The 17,113-nt window shown below is 54.1% G+C and overlaps 9 protein-coding genes across 9 annotated transcripts; 4 read left to right on the top strand and 5 right to left on the bottom strand.

Moving 5' to 3' along the window:
• Window positions 1–822: 822 nt before the first annotated feature.
• On the bottom strand, window positions 823–2,642 carry BU26DRAFT_428504 (alpha/beta-hydrolase; the record flags this gene model as incomplete). Its single annotated transcript, XM_033823789.1, has 8 exons — window positions 823–1,051; window positions 1,100–1,145; window positions 1,197–1,248; window positions 1,543–1,840; window positions 1,896–1,928; window positions 1,980–2,089; window positions 2,264–2,371; window positions 2,508–2,642. 8 exons carry the CDS (start codon window positions 2,640–2,642, stop codon window positions 823–825), a joined length of 1,011 nt encoding a protein of 336 aa, XP_033683425.1.
• Window positions 2,643–3,312: 670 nt separating this feature from the next.
• On the bottom strand, window positions 3,313–4,926 carry BU26DRAFT_486057 (uncharacterized protein). Its single transcript, XM_033825905.1, has 3 exons — window positions 4,383–4,926; window positions 4,268–4,336; window positions 3,313–4,195 (listed from the first exon to the last, which is right to left on the bottom strand). Exons 1-3 carry the CDS (start codon window positions 4,812–4,814, stop codon window positions 3,734–3,736), a joined length of 963 nt encoding a protein of 320 aa, XP_033683424.1. The 5' UTR covers window positions 4,815–4,926; the 3' UTR covers window positions 3,313–3,733.
• Window positions 4,927–5,145: 219 nt separating this feature from the next.
• On the top strand, window positions 5,146–5,531 carry BU26DRAFT_506129 (PHF5-like protein; the record flags this gene model as incomplete). The annotated part of the gene is made up of 2 exons (XM_033826893.1): window positions 5,146–5,162; window positions 5,222–5,531. 2 exons carry the CDS (start codon window positions 5,146–5,148, stop codon window positions 5,529–5,531), a joined length of 327 nt encoding a protein of 108 aa, XP_033683423.1.
• A 1,242-nt stretch (window positions 5,532–6,773) lies between these two features.
• BU26DRAFT_333697 (uncharacterized protein) lies at window positions 6,774–8,341 on the bottom strand. Its single transcript, XM_033822220.1, has 4 exons — window positions 8,195–8,341; window positions 7,887–8,141; window positions 7,255–7,834; window positions 6,774–7,193 (listed from the first exon to the last, which is right to left on the bottom strand). The coding sequence occupies exons 2-4, from the start codon at window positions 7,989–7,991 to the stop codon at window positions 7,147–7,149; spliced, it is 732 nt and encodes a 243-aa protein (XP_033683422.1). The 5' UTR covers window positions 7,992–8,141; window positions 8,195–8,341; the 3' UTR covers window positions 6,774–7,146.
• A 157-nt stretch (window positions 8,342–8,498) lies between these two features.
• On the bottom strand, window positions 8,499–10,275 carry BU26DRAFT_333672 (Clavaminate synthase-like protein). The gene is made up of 3 exons (XM_033822219.1): window positions 9,702–10,275; window positions 9,236–9,644; window positions 8,499–9,184 (listed from the first exon to the last, which is right to left on the bottom strand). Exons 1-3 carry the CDS (start codon window positions 10,151–10,153, stop codon window positions 8,906–8,908), a joined length of 1,140 nt encoding a protein of 379 aa, XP_033683421.1. The 5' UTR covers window positions 10,154–10,275; the 3' UTR covers window positions 8,499–8,905.
• Window positions 10,244–11,806, top strand: BU26DRAFT_486046 (autophagy-related protein-like protein 3). The gene is made up of 3 exons (XM_033825904.1): window positions 10,244–10,975; window positions 11,025–11,516; window positions 11,567–11,806. The coding sequence occupies exons 1-3, from the start codon at window positions 10,452–10,454 to the stop codon at window positions 11,607–11,609; spliced, it is 1,059 nt and encodes a 352-aa protein (XP_033683420.1). The 5' UTR covers window positions 10,244–10,451; the 3' UTR covers window positions 11,610–11,806.
• Window positions 11,705–14,214, bottom strand: BU26DRAFT_333626 (Nucleotidyltransferase). Its single transcript, XM_033822218.1, has one exon. The coding sequence runs from the start codon at window positions 14,019–14,021 to the stop codon at window positions 11,889–11,891; it is 2,133 nt and encodes a 710-aa protein (XP_033683419.1). The 5' UTR covers window positions 14,022–14,214; the 3' UTR covers window positions 11,705–11,888.
• Window positions 14,215–15,245: 1,031 nt separating this feature from the next.
• BU26DRAFT_565810 (uncharacterized protein) lies at window positions 15,246–15,768 on the top strand (the record flags this gene model as incomplete). The annotated part of the gene is made up of 2 exons (XM_033833437.1): window positions 15,246–15,371; window positions 15,418–15,768. The coding sequence occupies 2 exons, from the start codon at window positions 15,246–15,248 to the stop codon at window positions 15,766–15,768; spliced, it is 477 nt and encodes a 158-aa protein (XP_033683418.1).
• Window positions 15,769–16,189: 421 nt separating this feature from the next.
• On the top strand, window positions 16,190–17,098 carry BU26DRAFT_565809 (uncharacterized protein; the record flags this gene model as incomplete). The annotated part of the gene is made up of 1 exon (XM_033833436.1): window positions 16,190–17,098. One exon carries the CDS (start codon window positions 16,190–16,192, stop codon window positions 17,096–17,098), a length of 909 nt encoding a protein of 302 aa, XP_033683417.1.
• Window positions 17,099–17,113: the final 15 nt, after the last annotated feature.

Below are 17,113 nucleotides of genomic sequence, written 5' to 3'. Positions count from 1 at the left end.
CGGTTCCGCAAATTTGACTTTGAGTTTCGAATAAAACTCGGGACATTTAACCTCAGCTTGCCGCAGCGGTGAGCTCAGCGCCAGCAGCTCGACCTGGCTCGTCTCCCGCAGCACCGCGCAGCTCATCACCGGACCTTGATGCTGCGAGTCGAGTGTCGGCTGTCAGCTACCCTTTCGTCCTTCTTTTACGAAGCAGCGCCGGAGAGAAGGGTCCGTACCGGTCCTGATAATAAGACCGCCAGTTAAGTTCTTGCTTTCATCCACCGCCGAGCCACGTAGGGCAACACTGCTCCCCACTGGCTGCAACAGTTCCAGATCAACAGATATCTGCATGAGAGGGTCCTTCATCCGATCCCTTCAGAACGCCTCCAATCCCTGAGCGACAATGATGACGATACTTGGCGACAACTCTTATCCACCGAAGCGACTAAACCGACTGAACCCCAAGCGACATTATGTCCACATCGCACATTCGGAGTTAGTGCGTCGGGAGGCCGAATGAATGCCCCGTCGATTGGCTATCTCAGGTCTCTTTTGAGCAGCAAATTGGAGTTGGAGCGCTCTGCATGCAGCCAGCAGATCCCTGAACATGTGCGAAGCCGAAGAGCCGACGGTAAGCCGACTCAAGGGTAGGGCCAACCTCCCGCGGATTCGACGCCTTTCTGATTCGCGGCTCGAATCCGACCGATATCGCAGTTGAAGACGGTGAAGGTTGGAAGCACTTCAATTGCTTTATCAGGACCCACAAGCGACTAAATTTCGGAGCCACAAAACCTGACCGCTGCACTTCGATTGCGGAGCCGAAGACCCATTACCAGAAGCTTACAAACTGCTCTTGGTCCCGAAGCCTTGACCTTCCAGCCATTTCGCGATGATGGAGTTGACTTCCGCGGGCTTCTGCATCAAAGCCCAGTGCGTCGCGACGACTTCTGCCCTAGTCAGGCCCGGCAAAAAGACGTCCATATTCTTAGACATCTCAGGCTTGAGAACCGAGTCATGCGTAGCCTGAACGAAGAGGGTTGGGATCGAGATTGTCTTCTTGTCAAGCAGACTATGAGCGGTCAGCTGGTTCAGAGTCCAGTCGCGATTTGCCGCTCACGCAAGATCATCTTCGTAATTGATCCTCCTGGTGCGGTACCAGTTTACTGATATTCGTCAGTCGCGTTATTGTGGGGAGATACGCCACCTCGTCTTACGGGTACTTTCGATGCCGTGGCGACAATACTCCTTCACATAGTAGTCGAGAATCTGTAACCCTGTCAGCAACTGTCGGCATACCCCGAAGCTTCTGGCCCTCATCCCGTGCCGAAGAAGGATGAAGGAATGTCGGTAGCGACCGCATGACCTGGACGGATCCCGCGCTCTCGATAGAATCTGATGCATACAGAATTCCAGCCTCTCGAACTAGGCGTAGACATAGCGAGCCGGTAGGGTAGTGCGGTGCCGGTTGGTTTTCCTTTTTGGTGGCCAAACGCCCCACACGCGCTTCGACGTATAGGCAGCCGGCAGAATGAACGGAGACGCGAAAGCCCCGAGACTCACCTTTCCGTTCAAGAGCTTACTCTCACCAATAGCAGGGAGATTCTCGACAAGAACGCCCTTCCGCGAATCGAAACCGTATTCCCCGTTGGGGCCTTTGCCCCCGTATATCGCTTTGAGGAGTTGGCGAATCGACTGCTCGTCATTGACACTCTTCCCCACATCCCCAGAAGCGAGATGAAGCTGGTAGGCGAATTGGGGCAACGGGCCCTTGGCAAGATCCTCGGTGGAAACGTAGTCCTTATGAGGGGGTGAATACGGAGTGCAGATGGAGAAGACGTGAGTGACTAGTTCGGGATGCCTATCAACGTCAGTCTTCGCCCGCTCTTGGAAGGGTCTCCACGAGAGGGTGGCACCATTGAGCAGCCCGCCACACCACGAAGCCTCCCCTGGGTGCGCTGTTAGCAGGCAGGCTATACTGGATGATAGGATCTGCCTACCAGTCATGGCCTCCAAGCAGGATTTGCTCCGCACCCACTACTTTGGCAAGTTCCGCAATGTCGTCTGAAGCACGCTTTAGACTATAGAGAGAAATATCATCTGGTGCATCCTATACTCCAGACTTAGCCTTGTCGTTTTCCCATGGTGAAACAGGGAATGATCTCTCAAACCCCCACGAGTCCCGTGGGATGCGGGGGAGGCGTTCTGCACGAATGGTCGGAATAGTGAGACCTGAGTGAGGTGTGATATCATGAAGCAGATGAAAATGGAAAGACAAGCTTACCGTGGCCCCAAAGCCCATCAGATCCGGAGCCACAACACGAAAGCCCATATCCAGCAGCAGAGGGATTTGAAAGCGCCATCCTGCCGAGCAATCCGGCCAGCCGTGAATCTGCGGTGCGGATGCCTGGGTCAGCCTCTAGGAGGTATGCTCTCTCTCTCTCGCTCGCTCTTCATGGCAACTGCAGCAGCCATCTTTTATCCACCGGCTGATTATTTCATCGGATAGGATGCAATGAGGTACTCACCAAGAAGACAGTGGCTTTGGACCTGCCGCCCTGTGGCTCGCCGTAAAGATAGTGATAAGTTATTCCATCTCGCAGGCGATGGAATTTGTGGTCAATGCGCGGATCCTCCACGGGGTTGATTGGTTGCAGCGCCATGACGCAATGCACGAGCGCACCTTAGTCCTTCAGTCGTTATCGCAATGTTTAGCAAAAAGAGACACGGAAGATGAAAGGGCGCGCAAATAGATTGATCGAGACGTGGGAAGAGTCCTAAAAGTGAGGCGACAGAGTACAAGGGTGATTTGGCTTCGCTGTACCGCGCCTTCTCTGGTGCAGCTAGACCTCGGTGCCGAGGGCCTCCACTTTTCGTATTATGTGAACAGCCATAGTCTGCTGTCAGTGTTGTCAGTCTCGTATGAACCATTCTGCCCGTCTTCTCGCTGCTCGCCGCTCGCCCAGGCTCTTGCTAAATGCCACGTCCCACGATGGCATCAAGCTATAGAGCGTCTCTGATCTGGACTCATTAGGCAATTTGCATCCCGCTCTTCGTGGGGGCAATTATAATGCCTTCCGCTGTAGCGGTAGAATAGTAGAACTGATATGCGAGCCTGTTACCAAGATTGATGCAGCCAGCAGGCGGGCGTGCTGTCGGCCGCTGTGTTGCTATTTGCCGGCGTTCATGCAGGCGCACGGTATGACGGGCCAACAGCAGATTGCGTCTGCAGACCCAGCAGCTCGGAAAGGCATCTGCAATATTGCGACTCTTATCTCGCTCTTCCTGCAACCCCTCGAGAACAGCGGGATGATACAGCGAGCAGGACAGGGTCCGATAACCTTGCGGAAAGAGAAGGATCCGAAGTCAAGGTATTCAGGGGCACCATAACAATCTCGTAACAGCACAGGACGTTTTCCTGTCCAAAAGCCCACAGTGGGAGACAGTAAAGGCGGGAAGATGGAAAGGACGTCGCTTACGTCCCCGATTCTTAGAACTGCAGTTTGACCATGCTGCCTAGACGAGATACTTAGGAGGGTGGGCTTCGCCGAGCGACAATGCAGAATCGCCCTTCTCTGCACATTCCAATTATGGACTCGCAAGCTGAACAGTGCAGAGAGATAACCCAGCTAGTATCACAGTACGGGAATAAAGAAAACGCAGCCATCCCGAGGACACAGAAGGACAGCAGGGCGCTAACGGACCGAAGATCCAGGAGTATTCAAAGATCGGAACATTCAGTGCCTATTCCAATTCAGTAAATGACCGTATCCTCCGCGGCTTCAACTATCTCCTCGCCGTTCTCGTCCAGGGCCTCTTTGCTGGGTTCGTCAGCTGTAGCCTCATGAGTCGTAGCATTACTGTGCGACGCGTTGTCGGCTGCGCGCTCTTCGCTCACCGCCTCCTTCGCGAGGGGCTCTGCATGATCGTCCTGCTGTGCCTGGTCCCTGGGAACGGAGTCTCTGCCATCAGTAGGCCCACTATTGGCTGCGTCGGGCTGCTGCGGCGTGTCTGTGTTAGATCCCTTACCGGAAACGGGGGCGTCTGCATTGCGGTCGGCTTGCCCCTCGCGGGATGCGAGCCGTTCCCGCTCAGCATCGTCCTCCTGGCCACTCCCGTGGTCTTCCAGCTCTCGGCGAATGATTTCTTGTGCGTCGGCGATTTGGTCGCGTATGCGGTCGTTCTCGTCTGGGGTTGTCTCCCAGGGCTTATAGTACTATGCATAGTGTCAGCGTTCTGAATTTGAGACCCTGTGGTGTAGCGACCGCATGCAAATGTCAATACGTACCAGTCGCGGCTCTGATGTGGTCTGGAGGAAGTGGGCCATGGCAAGGAGATTGTCATGTCGTATCCGCACCTATACCATGTTAGCTATCGCCAGCAGATTGGACGGTAGAACGTACTGAGTTCGTTTCGAATTGCTTCTGCTCTTTCCAGCGCTGAGCTTTGCGCCTCGCCTGCCGCTCCAGCTTCCTCTGTTCGCTTTCCTCCTCTTCAAGCTTGCGCTGTGCTTGCTGTCTCTTTTCGATTTCCGAGCGGCGTTTCTGTACTGCGGTAGCAGAGTTCTGTGAGAGAGCGCCTAGGGCTGCGCCGAATAGCCTCCTCTCTCGACCTCGCTCTCGAACCTTCGGTGCAGGAGCGGATATTTTGGAATCATTTGGGGAATTTCGGCGGTCGGTAGATGCATCATCACCATTGAGACGCGGTCGTTTTGCATCTTGTTCGAAGACGGACGATTGTCGCCTCTTCAGACTGGTGGGCGACGAGGCTGTTGGTGGTGGAGACTCGGGATCCTGCTCGGGGAGCACTACTGCTGAAGCAATTGGGGCATCCATGGTCAACGGGGTTGATGACAGCGGGCCCTATAGATGAAGAGAATGTGCTAAACGCGTGTGTAGTGCTTCACTGCGCGTCCTCCGCCGCCAGAGAAAGTGAAAGTTGAGCTCGAAGCTAGTCGAAGCTTCCGCACGGAACACGAGTTCGCCCGAGGTTCAACCGTCTGAAGCTGACTAACCCGATCCACTTAAATTTCCCTCGCTCTCTACCTCACGAGTCTCCAACTTCACACTTCACACGAACCGAAAGCTCGAGTACTTCAGGACATCCTTTCTAGCATACCGTTTCCTACGAGCGAGAAGGCGCAAGCAACCCCTCCAAACCGCCACGATGTCCCGCCACCATCCGTAAGTCACCCCCGCCACAACTTCCTCCCCCCTCCCACAGCTACTGACGCCCCCTCTAGCGATCTCGTCATGTGCCGCAAGCAAGCTGGAATCTCTATCGGCCGCCTGTGCGACAAATGCGACGGTAAATGCCCCGTCTGCGACTCCTACGTGCGCCCCACAACCGTCGCCCGCATCTGCGACGAATGCTCCTTCGGAAACTACCAAAACAAGTGCGTCGTCTGCGGCGGCGAGGGAATCTCTGACGCTTACTACTGCTTCGAATGCACCCGGCTAGAGAAAGACCGCGACGGGTGTCCGAAGATCATAAATTTGGGGAGCAGCAGGACGGATCTGTTCTACCAGAAGAAGAATTTCAGGAATCATTAGTGAGGGTGTGGAGCAGCCGTACGTTCTGCAAACTTTCACCGGTCCAACTGGAGAGGGAAGGAGTCTCAGGTTCTGCATGATAAGTGCAGCGTCTGTTTTGCTGCGTGCAGGCTGCTAACCTGCTAATCTGCCATTTGCTTAAGCTGCTTTTGAGGGGAGGATGACGGCGTGGGTGTGGATTTGCACGGCGAGCGCATTTTATAGGAGAGATCTATATCTGCACATGCCGTCAGAGTTATCAAATTCAGGACTCGCGCTTGGAACAGGGGTGGCGAAAAGCAGAGCGGACTATGGATGGATTATGCATTGATTGCGGATTCAATAAGACGCTCGGGCGTGCAAGAGCGGGGATGATAACGTTCAAACTGGTTGGAGACGGTACTGTCCCCTTCAAAGCGGTTCCCCTTACTCCGCTAACTGCCCTCAAGTCGAAAGATACCCAGTACTTAGCATACACGACGAACTGCAGAGGAGCAAGATTGGGCTCATTTGCCTGGATAGATAGCAGATCAATCGAGAGCATTCAGGGAAAGACCATCCACGTCACTGTATGCACGTGAGACTCTTCCTCTTCTCCCACTGCCACATCACCTCGTACAAAACCCCTCCAAGATCCCCCACTAGACAAGGATACCGCACACCGAGTCCCTTCGGCGCTACCCTCCCCATGCCAGAACAGCGTACATACACCTCGCGTACACCTCCGACTTTGAGACGACAGCAAACAGGCACCTTGAACGAGATCTTAGGCAACACTACACAAGGGATCGCAAATAACCCCCCACCCTCCTCTTTCATGCCGGTAAATTGATCTTGTGGGAGGTCTTGTGTAAGGCGTCTCGCCTGCGAGGTAGGCTTGGCTGTCATCATTCAGCGACACAGCTTCAATAGGATAGCGACCTATATGTCCGGGATGGGTGCCAAACCCAAGCCCTATAGGATCACCAACATATCTCCGATAGCCCTAGCTAGATAGGCGAGTGATAGAGGAAGCCTCGCCTTCGAGAGAGTGCTGTAGCATAGACTCCTGCTCTGAATGTAGGTTCCTGAAGTGCTTCGAGGACACTTTGCGGTCCATCAGAGCTGATCGACCGCAGTCTATTTGTAAACTAAAGCCTACGATCATGATATGATTCATTGTGCTACCTGTTGCTGTCGGCCACGAGTAATGCGAGCCCAAGGAAGGAGCGGATATGTTTTACCCAATAGGATAAGCCATCCGAGGAGGAAGATGCCTTGCCAGCGCGAGAAGAAGCCGTACTGGTACAAGGCTCTCGGAGACACCGAACGTGCCTGTGCAAGCACCCGAAACGAGGGGAATAAACCAAAGGCAATAAACGAGGAAGTGAGAAGCTGGTACGTGGGTGTGGTGGGGGCGATAGCACTAGATAGGAATAAAGGAAATGTGGGAGGTCAACTTCAAGGGGTATCAGATACCGCCCACGCCTTGCCAAACGCCAAACCGACAACAGTGACAGAATTCAAAATAAACGCGGCGTTAGGAGCGATGAGGTGCACGCCTAAAAGCGGGCTGCGGCATTCCAATGCTCGTCTTCTTTCTTCTCATCTAGCCAACGTGTCATCGCTGGGCAGAGGGCGTTGCTAGAGGATGCGGTCAGTGTCGCGGAAGGGGATTGAGAGAAACCGCTGGATTGGTTCGGGCTGTCCTAGCATCGCATGCCTTAGAAAAGATAGCTATCGTAATGGGAATGTGACCATGTACCTGATGCCCAGTGTTGCCTGGATCTCGGAGGCTGTGACCTCCATCGCGGGGTTGGGGTTGATTCGGATCCGGGTTCGCCATGCGGTGATGGGCGTGCAAGGGTTGTCTCCCACGCTTGGAAGAGAAGGATAGGGACTTGGGGCCCCAAATGTCGAAGTAGGATTTTCCAACGGGCAAGGAGGAATGCTGTGGGTACTGGTCGTGCTGGGAAAGGGAGTCCTCGGCCTGGGAAATGATTCTGAGGAGCGTGCTTGCCAGGTGATGAAGACGATGGCAGTGCACTGACTTTATAGAAATCGAGTCGGCATCGTCGCCCCCAGTGAGTTTGCAGTGCGCGATTTGACCACAAATGAGCATAGTCGCCGTAATCCGGGCATCCATCGAGCAGATTCGTCAAGCAGCAGTTTGATTGGGCTCGGCCAGGTGACCAAGGTGACAGGAACCAGTGGGTTAGCAGCTGCGAGTGAGGCTCAACGTGCATCCTGTGTATATTCAATAGACATGTACGTGTCAAGGAAGGATTATCGCTGCACCGATTTCCCCGTTGGGCTTGTTGCAACCTCCACGTGAAGGCTTGAGCCTGCGTAACCCTCGTTAAGCAATGGCATCAACGTTAAGAAGAATAGTCATACAAGCACTATAGGCGTATACTCATCTTGTACGAAGTCTGGTATAGCCATTGGATTAAGTCGGTTCTGTCTAAGTATAACGGGTAGGCGCAGCACCCTGCAGACCATCGAATGAAGAGGGCTCCATCGTTGACTGCCATCGCCGTAGCACAGAGCCCCTCATCCGTCTCTAGACAAGGCGGGGATGCAGGGCTTTGCATAGTTCTGACCCATGGTCCGGCTTAGGGTTGGGACCCTTTAGGCTACGAATAGTGGGTACTTTATGAGAATTAGCTCCCGCGAGGCATAATTTGGGTGCGAGGGGGCCGTACTGCATGTAACCCGCTTCGCTGGTACCGTGTCTGCGTCTTGTCCGAGTATAGGAACTGGTAGCCAAGACGAATCATGTGGCCTCCGCGCGATCCTGATGCGCAGTTAATACTAGGAACATGCGCTATCAAGGCTCGGGTACCTGAACAAAAGTGGGTCCTTACCTCAGATCTGCTGTGAGGTACCGTCTGGATCGACGATACCCTTGGCTGTTGTTCAAGCGGGGGTGTGAGGCCACATTTGCGACATCCCGGCCAGTCTTCAGCGACAGCTCACAACGGACACAGTAGAGTTCGCAGGGGTCCGCGGCGTCTGCAGGGTCCGTGAGTCGTTGCGCAGATGTGTGGTACACACCATGGGATAGTGGCTCGGTTCTTCGCCAGAGTCTAATGGTTGCCGATAGTACCTCCGTGAGGGAGATGTTCAAGTTGGGCGTATGTATTTTGGCCGCGAAGCTTCTGGATTCGTCGTTCGGCCGTAGGGAAGACAGGCCTATAAGGCGCGTTCTAGCGTGCGATGGTGGAACGTCGTGTTAGCGTAATGTGACTCGCTGCAGTTTCTGCCAAATCCAGGATAGAGAAAGTGAAAGAAAGCTCTGCCGAGATAAGCATCTGCCGAGTGAGCCGCGTTTGCGTGCCTTGCTGCTGAGGAATAGCCGCAGCGGCCGCTTGGTGAAGAACCGTAAATCTGCTGGCAATGCCTTCACTCGCGAGCTACTGCAGGTAGTATGCCACGGTGATGTCCCCATAGAATTTTCTACCAACATCTTCATGACTTCTAATCCACTTTCGGAGCTGTGATTCTCCGAGACTGTCCCACCTGGGGTCCAAGAAGGCGGACACGTCTCCATTACTGGTGGTTTGCTGTCGATCTTGACGAAGGTTGCGGACAGTGCCTGGAATGTAGGACCGGATTTCAGAAACTGTTAGATCGAGCGGAAGCCCTTGGAAAAAGGGGATAGAGTATCGCGGATTTGACATGGGGCCGGGGGCCTTTGCGTGTTCAGTATCCGTGCGCAAATAAGGGCAATGACGCAAACAAACCTTGACCCGGTGGACAGTAGCTTTGACAGCTCCCTCAGTAGCAGCTTCGAAAGCATTTCCAAAATTAACCACGAATGTGTCGTCCACGGGCGGAGCTGCGATCCAGTTCCCACTCGCATCAAGCACTTCAAGTCCCTCCTCTTTGCCAACTTGATAAAGGAAAGTTAGCCAGCCACTGGAATCCTTATGGGCACCAACACCTTGCTGGGTATCATTGCACGGGTTTGGTGGGTACCGAACCAACTTAATACGGTGCTGAGGCCTAAGAGCAACGTGTTCGTCGTGCACACCTTCATGAGCCGACGTAGGCCGTGGAAAGAAGGCATCGAAAGTGCTCACAGGGATGCCGAAGGCTTCTTCAACAAGGTGTACAAAGCTATACGATAGCTCTTGCAGTGCATCATGATACCTTTCGTACTCTCGTCAGCCGCTCTTCCATTTTTGGCGGGTGAGCATGCGGTCTAACTCTGTGAACGCCTTGCGGAAGCCACGGACATAGCCCTCCGACGGCCATTGATTGGGGCCTCGAAGGTGCCAGTAAGGCTTTGAGAAATTCCTGCGCGTATCCGTTTGTGACGCCAACGGATCGTAAACGACTGGCAGCTCTGTAGCAAGGTCGAATTGTTCTCGGAGATCCTTCTCGCCCAATGTGGTTTCCTCAGCATAACCGCTATATCCTAAGAAATGAGGTGAGTTCAGTTTTGTGAGGGAGGCCTTCGCTTCCGCTGGCTGGTTAAACAGCGCAGGCAGCAGTGCAGCCAAATTTGAGATCGTCTGGGAAGGGACACCATGGTTTTTTATATAGAGAAACCCGACATTGAACAGAGCGTCATGAAGCTGCTCGAGGAGCGTCGCCTTCTGTTCCGGATCCTGTGCCATGGAAAGGTCCAGGACGGGTAAGCCGGTGCGCTCCGCCATGCAGGTGGGAGCTTAGCGTGCACGGTCGGAAAGAGGAGTGACAGGTGAAAAGTGACAATAGAGAGAATGAGTGAATGACCGCCTGTCTTACCGTGACAAGACCTGTCCTCGTGAGTGAAAGCCGGAGAGCGTGTCGCGAATGACGTGATGCCAGGGCACGACCCATCGGGATCAATCGGCCCGACAGCAGGCAGCTTCCCCGCCAGAGTCCCCTCCATAGCAGCAGGTACAAACAACTTAACGGCGCCAACTTACGCTCCACATAGGCCCCCATACACCCCGAATACTATTCACAGACATGGCATACAACTTTGTGAGATCGTACATAGACACCTTCCGCGAGCGAACTGCAGCTATCAGCCACACGTCGACCTTCCGTGAGACTGGTCAGATAACGCCGGAGGAGTTTGTCCTCGCGGGAGACTTCCTCGTCTTCAAGTTCCCTTCGTGGCAGTGGGCAGATGCCTCTTCACCGTCAAAACGCGTATCATACCTCCCCGAAGGAAAGCAGTTCCTCGTAACGCGAGGCGTGCCATGCAACCGCCGCCTTGACGACAACTTCGCTGGAGAAGCTGGCCAGGACGAGACTATTGTTCGGGATGGCTTTGCAGCCGGCGAGGGAGACGCTGATGATGACGGCTGGCTGAGAACCGGCGGCATGGGCGCCAGCCAAGAGGCGAAAGTGCGAGATGTGCGGACGGTGGACGAGAGCGGAAACCTCGGCGCTCCGGATGAGGAGGACGAGATCCCAGATATGGAAGACGATGACGACGACGAGGAGGCTATTATCCGGGAGCCACAGGGCGGTTCTAACACCTCAGCGTAGGCAGCCACAACGTCCTCCCTCTTTATACCTAGCTAACAAAACCAGGCCTATGCGAACATACACCCTCTACATATGCTATTCCGCCCACTACCGAACACCACGCCTATACCTCTCAGGCTACGGGTCGACATCCGTGCCGCTAAGGCCACAAGAAATGATGGAGGACATAGTCGGAGACTACAAGGACAAAACCGTCACAATCGAGGACTTTCCCTTCTTTGAGCACGCCCTCAAGACTGCTTCAGTACATCCTTGCAAACACGCCTCAGTCATGAAAGTACTCCTCGATCGCGCAGATGCAGCCCTAAAACTGCGGCTTGCCAAGCTCAAAGCTGGCAAAGACGTCGGCAAGGTAGACAGCGGAATGGAAGGCCTCGTCGACGACACCAAGCTGCTGAAGCTGACGGAGCGGGCGAAGAACGGGGATGGCGACGACAGCAAGGATGACTGGGAAGTCCTCGATGAAGGCAGCGAGGATGAAGAAGTTGCCATCCGGGTAGATCAGTATCTCGTCGTCTTCCTGAAGTTCATGGCCAGGTAAGCGACGATTACTCTCCAGGGTTAGTGCATATGCTAACACGCAACAGCGTCACGCCCGGCATAGAACACGATTTTACGATGGGTGTCTAGTTCACCTTCGCTCCTGTACCGGTTTTGGGATTTCTCCCCTTTGAGGGATTTGGCGTTTGACCGGACTCAAGGAATCATATTGGGCATTACGGATAGCGGGCGCTTGCACGGATATGGTGTGACATCGTATTTCTAGGTTTAGCTAGGCAGTAGAATGCAACGGAGGGCTATCATCGTCCAATGCGAGGGCAATCCGCAATCCGTCCCTCCCAAGGTGCAAAAAATGTACGTGCCACATACGGCGACCAAGCAGCTACAGAGCACCCATGACACAAGTATTCAATTCGTGACCCTATATTCTGGAGGTATGTACTCCAACCCCAACCCTTCAAACACCTTCCTCTCCGCATCCTCCGGTGTACCGTTCACGCCGTTCGGTCCCTCTAACTGCACTACCTCGCCTGTACTTCTGCTCCGTATACCGCTACTGTCAAACTTCCATCCTTTGATGTGTTTCGCGTACCGTCGAAGATCGCGCTGGAACGTCGTCCCTCCGCTCCAGCCCATGACCGCACAGCCCACTGTGCGCCACGGCGCGATGATGATATCGACGCGACGGTGAATGTTGGGGTTCTTCGCTTTAGAATTCGCAGCAAGATCCTGCTCGCGAGTTGGCCAGCGCGGGTCTTGCCAAACGACGAGCGCTTTATCAAGGGTATCGTAGCCCGCTCCGGAGGCTTTCGTCGTGCGGAACTGTAGCGTGTTCTGCCCTCTGTTGGTGTTATTCAAGCTTAGTGTCAGAGTGTGCGTGATCCATTCCGCATCCTCCAAGGACTCAACGATGTCCTTGATGAGGCCTGCCGTAGCTTCTAGCTGGGGATGCGAGACGATCATATCGACATCGCCAGAGGCTTGCTTTCCGCGTCTGTATCCGCCAACTATGGTGACGGTTATGCGCTCGTCTCGAAGTTTGACGGCGTGCTGCCGGGCGACCTCGGCGATCTGTTCGACCTCAGCCCGCGGGATCGGCACTAGAAATTCATCGTAATATTTCAAGCCGATTTGCTGCACTCTATCTAAGTCGGACCAGCCAAATTCGATAATATCGTCGAGCTCAGTCCAGTGATTATTATAGTAGAAATTGCGCGCAGTTTTTGCGCCGACGCCCCAGATGTTGTAGAATTCGCGGAGGACTTTCATGGCCTCGTCGTTTTCGAAGTCTTCGACTGCTTGGATTTTGCCGGTGTTTTTCCATTCGACGAAGAGAACGGCTGTCTTCTCGTCGCAGCCAGGCAGTAGTGCGATCTCGCGTGGATGTGTGAGCTTGTGGGGATACGCGGCTATGGATGCGATAATTGTGGAATAGGCGCGGACGCCTATCTCATCGTCGATCAGAGTTCTGGCTGTTCGTATCTTCTTCAGCTGTTCGATGAAATCTTCGTTCGGCCCGTTTGCTGGAGTAAAGCGCTGACAAGCGTATTTAATTCCTTTCTTGACCCAGTCTGGGAGTGGTGGGATATCGTTGTCCTCGCTTTCGTATTCGCTGGTACTCTGCTGCAGCAAATGGGCAGTTTGCGACGCAAAATTGCCCGCTTTCTGTGCCCTAGAGGCAAATGACCTGCCTTCGAATCGCCGAGAGCCATGGCCGCCGGTGCGGTGACGTTGGTAGGATGACTTTGGCTCGGTTGCAGACACGTCCGATTTCGCGCGTTCCAGGATGTCCTGCTCGGTGTGTGGGCGCGCAGCTAAGACAGTTTGTGAGGCTGCCTTTGGTGGGTTTGAGAAAACGGCCTTGATGGATTTGTACTTCGGCTCTGAAGGCCGCGGACGCTCTTGGACTCTGCCTTTATACACCAGGCGCTCGCCCAATGGAAGTAAATGACCCGCAGAGACGCAATCATCGAGCCAATCTACTCTAATAACCCAAATAATGTCGTCGGTGGAGTGATTCTCAAAGACCGGTGGGGTAATTAGAGCAGCCCTTTCTAGCTTCACAGGCGACGTCTCCGAGGTATCTCCTTTCAAAACTAGCAACTCATCCTCGGTCTCAGGCCCGCCCGCCGTTTCCTCTTCGGTGGTAGACCCTTCATCTGGCACGGTAATCGGTTTGCCAGCTGAACCAGACAGTTTTCTCCTCTTGCTAGGAGGTTCATCCGCCTCCACTGAACTACCCGGCCTCTTCGACTCCACCACTTCTTCGACCGTCAATTTCCGAGACCTCAATTCAAACGCGGCGCGTCTCTTGGACCCGACCTTCCCAATGAAGACCTTCGCTTTTGAGACATCCGCGGTTAGCGGTGCACCGTGTTGGCGCAACGTTCCCCTGACTTTGGCCTCCTCCTCATCTTTGAAATGCGCGCTGAACACCGCGATCGGTGGTATACCACCAAGATCGAGGCTGGTTGCTCTTGGCTCTGGTTCTGGCGAGGATGACTGCGCTGCCAGGGTTTGAGAGGAAGGGAGCTCGTCCATAATTTGATATGTACCACGTAGTAAGAAAGCAAGGGTAAGACTAGGGTGTGTCCAAAAACCGAGTCCGACGCCTTGGGAGAACAGGGTGATAGCAAGAGGAAAGACGACGCATCATCCAGAGAGACCAAAAGCAGCACGCCAAAAGACCGAAAGATAGAAAGCGGCGGAAGAAGTATCGCAGTAAAAAGCGATGACGACAGGGCGAGCTCGTGGAAGTCCAGTCGAAAGCGACGACTGGTCTTGGCGTGTTTGCTTTGTCTGCTTGATTAGTCATTCGCTGGTCCGCGGACCTGGCCAAAAGCCACCTCAATTTGTTTCCCGCTCTCTTTCTACCTGCGACATACTAGCTAGCATCTCACTCCAAGGAATTATCACCGCCTATTATGTTTCGGCTACTGCCCCGATTATATCGACTTCCTGTCGCTCGTTTCAGAATCCAGTAAGCACGAGCAACCTCGATATTAAAACGGCCGAACCCGTCTCTCCCATCAGAGCAATGCATGAACGGCATGGAAACACAGGATATTAATCAACTAGACCCGCATGGCACCATTACCAGGATGGCTGAGTTGAAATGTCGCGCCGTTGGAGGGAGTTCTAGCCACGACCTCCAAGTGACGACTGCCCTTGCATTCCCGCCCTTCCCACCACCAACCACCAACTTTCGCGCGTGTCGCGGCCGCGCAATCAGACCGCGCCAGCCAAGAATCCAGCCGCTACCATTTCTATCAACCTCATACGAGCTGGCAAGAATTCTGCAGTGTGTTGTTGATTGGGAAAAGACCGCATTTCTGAGCTGCCAAAAGTGTGGCTGTCACAGGCGCGACCGCGTGAGTATTGTATCGGTGTCTCTCCTTACCGCCGATCTTGCCCTTTCTCATATTTTCCGTCCCGATTGGTCTCATGGGTACTATCCAAGGGAGGAGGTAGCAAGTTCGAGATATAAGAGGGAGGGCGGCTCGAGATAAGAGACCTCAGGCGAGCCTGGGCCTCCCCGCTGGACACCCACCCTCCCTATTTCTCCTACATTTGTCCGCTCGTTGGGTCTTTCGTTTCTTCTTCATGCTGCTTCTCTCCTTCTTGAGGAAAGTCGTTCGTTCATCCAAGCACATTGCCCAAGGCCTCAAACCAGAATATAACCGCCTGCGCCCACCGCCCCATTTCGAGCTCACGCCTATCGAAGCTAAGATCCTCACGGCTGCTGCTTGAGAATCAGATCCAGACATGCGCCGCTTCATGTCCGTAGCCTTTCTGGCCCTTTTCACTGCTGTCTCCGCAATCCCCATCACGCCTGCTGCCCCAGAGCTGCAAAGGCGCGTCGAGCAGTTCAGACTCCATGGACTTGATGAGGTACGGCCGCTACTTTTCTGATAAACGCCCTTACTCACATTGACAGCACGAAATTGCCGCACGCCTCGCGCTCGAATCCGAAGCGGCTGAGTCACAGCCCCTCTTCTCCCGGCTGTCCACCAAGATGCACTCGCTCTTCCACCATTGCACCGAAGAGGAGGAGGAGGACGATGGCGATCTCTCAGGTGATATTGCCCCGGGCTCCCTCGAAGCGCCACAGATGCTGCCTCGCCCTGCCAGCATAGACGGCGAGACGCTGTCCAACAAGATCATCGCCTTGCTACGAAGAGAGGACGCTGAACAGAAAAGGTTCGCATATGAAGGGAAGGAGCTGGAGTTGCGCAGGCCGACGGGAATGAGGCATTGGGGTGCGGAGGATAAATGGAGGTTGTTCTGATGAGGCCCGTTTTGTTGCGCTTCTCACATGAGTGACTTGCGCTGTGGCCGTCTAACGATATATGTGTGAGGAGTACCATGCCATCTGGTAGATGCAATGCCTTTATGATCCCTTCACTGTCTTCGCTTCTTTGGGCTCTTTCAAATTCTTCAACCTGTCAATGGAGAGCATTACCACCGTCCTTACTGTCTACCTTCTTCACCGTCTTCCATACTGTCATTACCGTATACCAGCTTCACTAATACTAATCATTCTTCTTCTTGCCAAAGACACCGCATACATCATCACATCTCACACTTCACACAAATCGCTCGCCTCCCTTCACGATGGGGCCACCTCCAACCCTCGAGATCCCTCCCTCCTTGGACACCTTCCGGAAACACACATCCAAGTACACGGCTACCCATACACGCCACCAACCATGCCTTCCTTTTCCACAGCCACCACACTGAATCTAAATTCCCCGCCTTCGCAGAAGCTAACGCGCAGCCAAAAGCGCAGGCGGAAGCGAAAGCAAAAGAAAGAACAAAAGCGAAAAGCGAAACAAAGGCAAGAAACTACGCGGAAGCCCGATGACGGAGCCTTCGGCCACCTACCACACTGCATCTTCTGCAGGATCTCCGCATTCCACAAATTGCACACCAAAGAATGCTGCAATGAGCTCCAAAAGCGCTACAAGCGCTGCGTAGAAAAGCAGCCTCTTAAGACCATTAAGAAACACTGGGTCCCTATCAAGAGAATGTCAGTCTTCTTCCCGATATTCGGGGTATCAGAATACGTCATGGTCTGGGCCCTGCGATTCTGGGTGCTCTCGGGGTACGAGGAAAATGAGCATAGACTGCTGTACATGGCGATATTCTTTGCGGCGTGCGCACCGCTATCCGCCTGTCTAGGCTTCATCTCCGCAGGTCTCTACTACCTCTGGAAATGGAAGAAGGAAGATGAAAAACAAGCTCCCAAGGGAGCAGAAGCTGACACCTCGACCTGGACGGGAAGGTATGAGGATCTGGAAAGAGTGATCGTGCAGCCTGTCCAGCAGTCACCCACGGTCGTTGTTACACCAACGCGGCAGCCCGAGCCTGCGCTTACACGGCTATGGAAAGGTGTGAGTGGGAAGTGGCAGACGGGGTATGATGGGAGGGAGCAGCGGGCTGTGCTGTGGGATGCCGACATAGAGGGGAGCGAGATGAGGGATTGGAATGCACAGGCGCGTGAACAGCAAGAACAGAGATGGCCGGGGCCAAGAGAGGTAGCAGAGGACAATCATGGAACCGTGAGTAGGCTCACGACATGGCCAATTATACACCCTGGGGGTTCAGTGTATAACTGAAGGGAAAGGAGCTTT

Source organism: Trematosphaeria pertusa (genome assembly GCF_010094035.1).
Source record: "Trematosphaeria pertusa strain CBS 122368 unplaced genomic scaffold BU26scaffold_8, whole genome shotgun sequence".
Classification (NCBI taxonomy): Eukaryota; Fungi; Ascomycota; class Dothideomycetes; order Pleosporales; family Trematosphaeriaceae; genus Trematosphaeria; species Trematosphaeria pertusa.
Note: the sequence above shows the minus strand (reverse complement) of the source record. Positions and strands in the feature narration are given on the sequence as shown.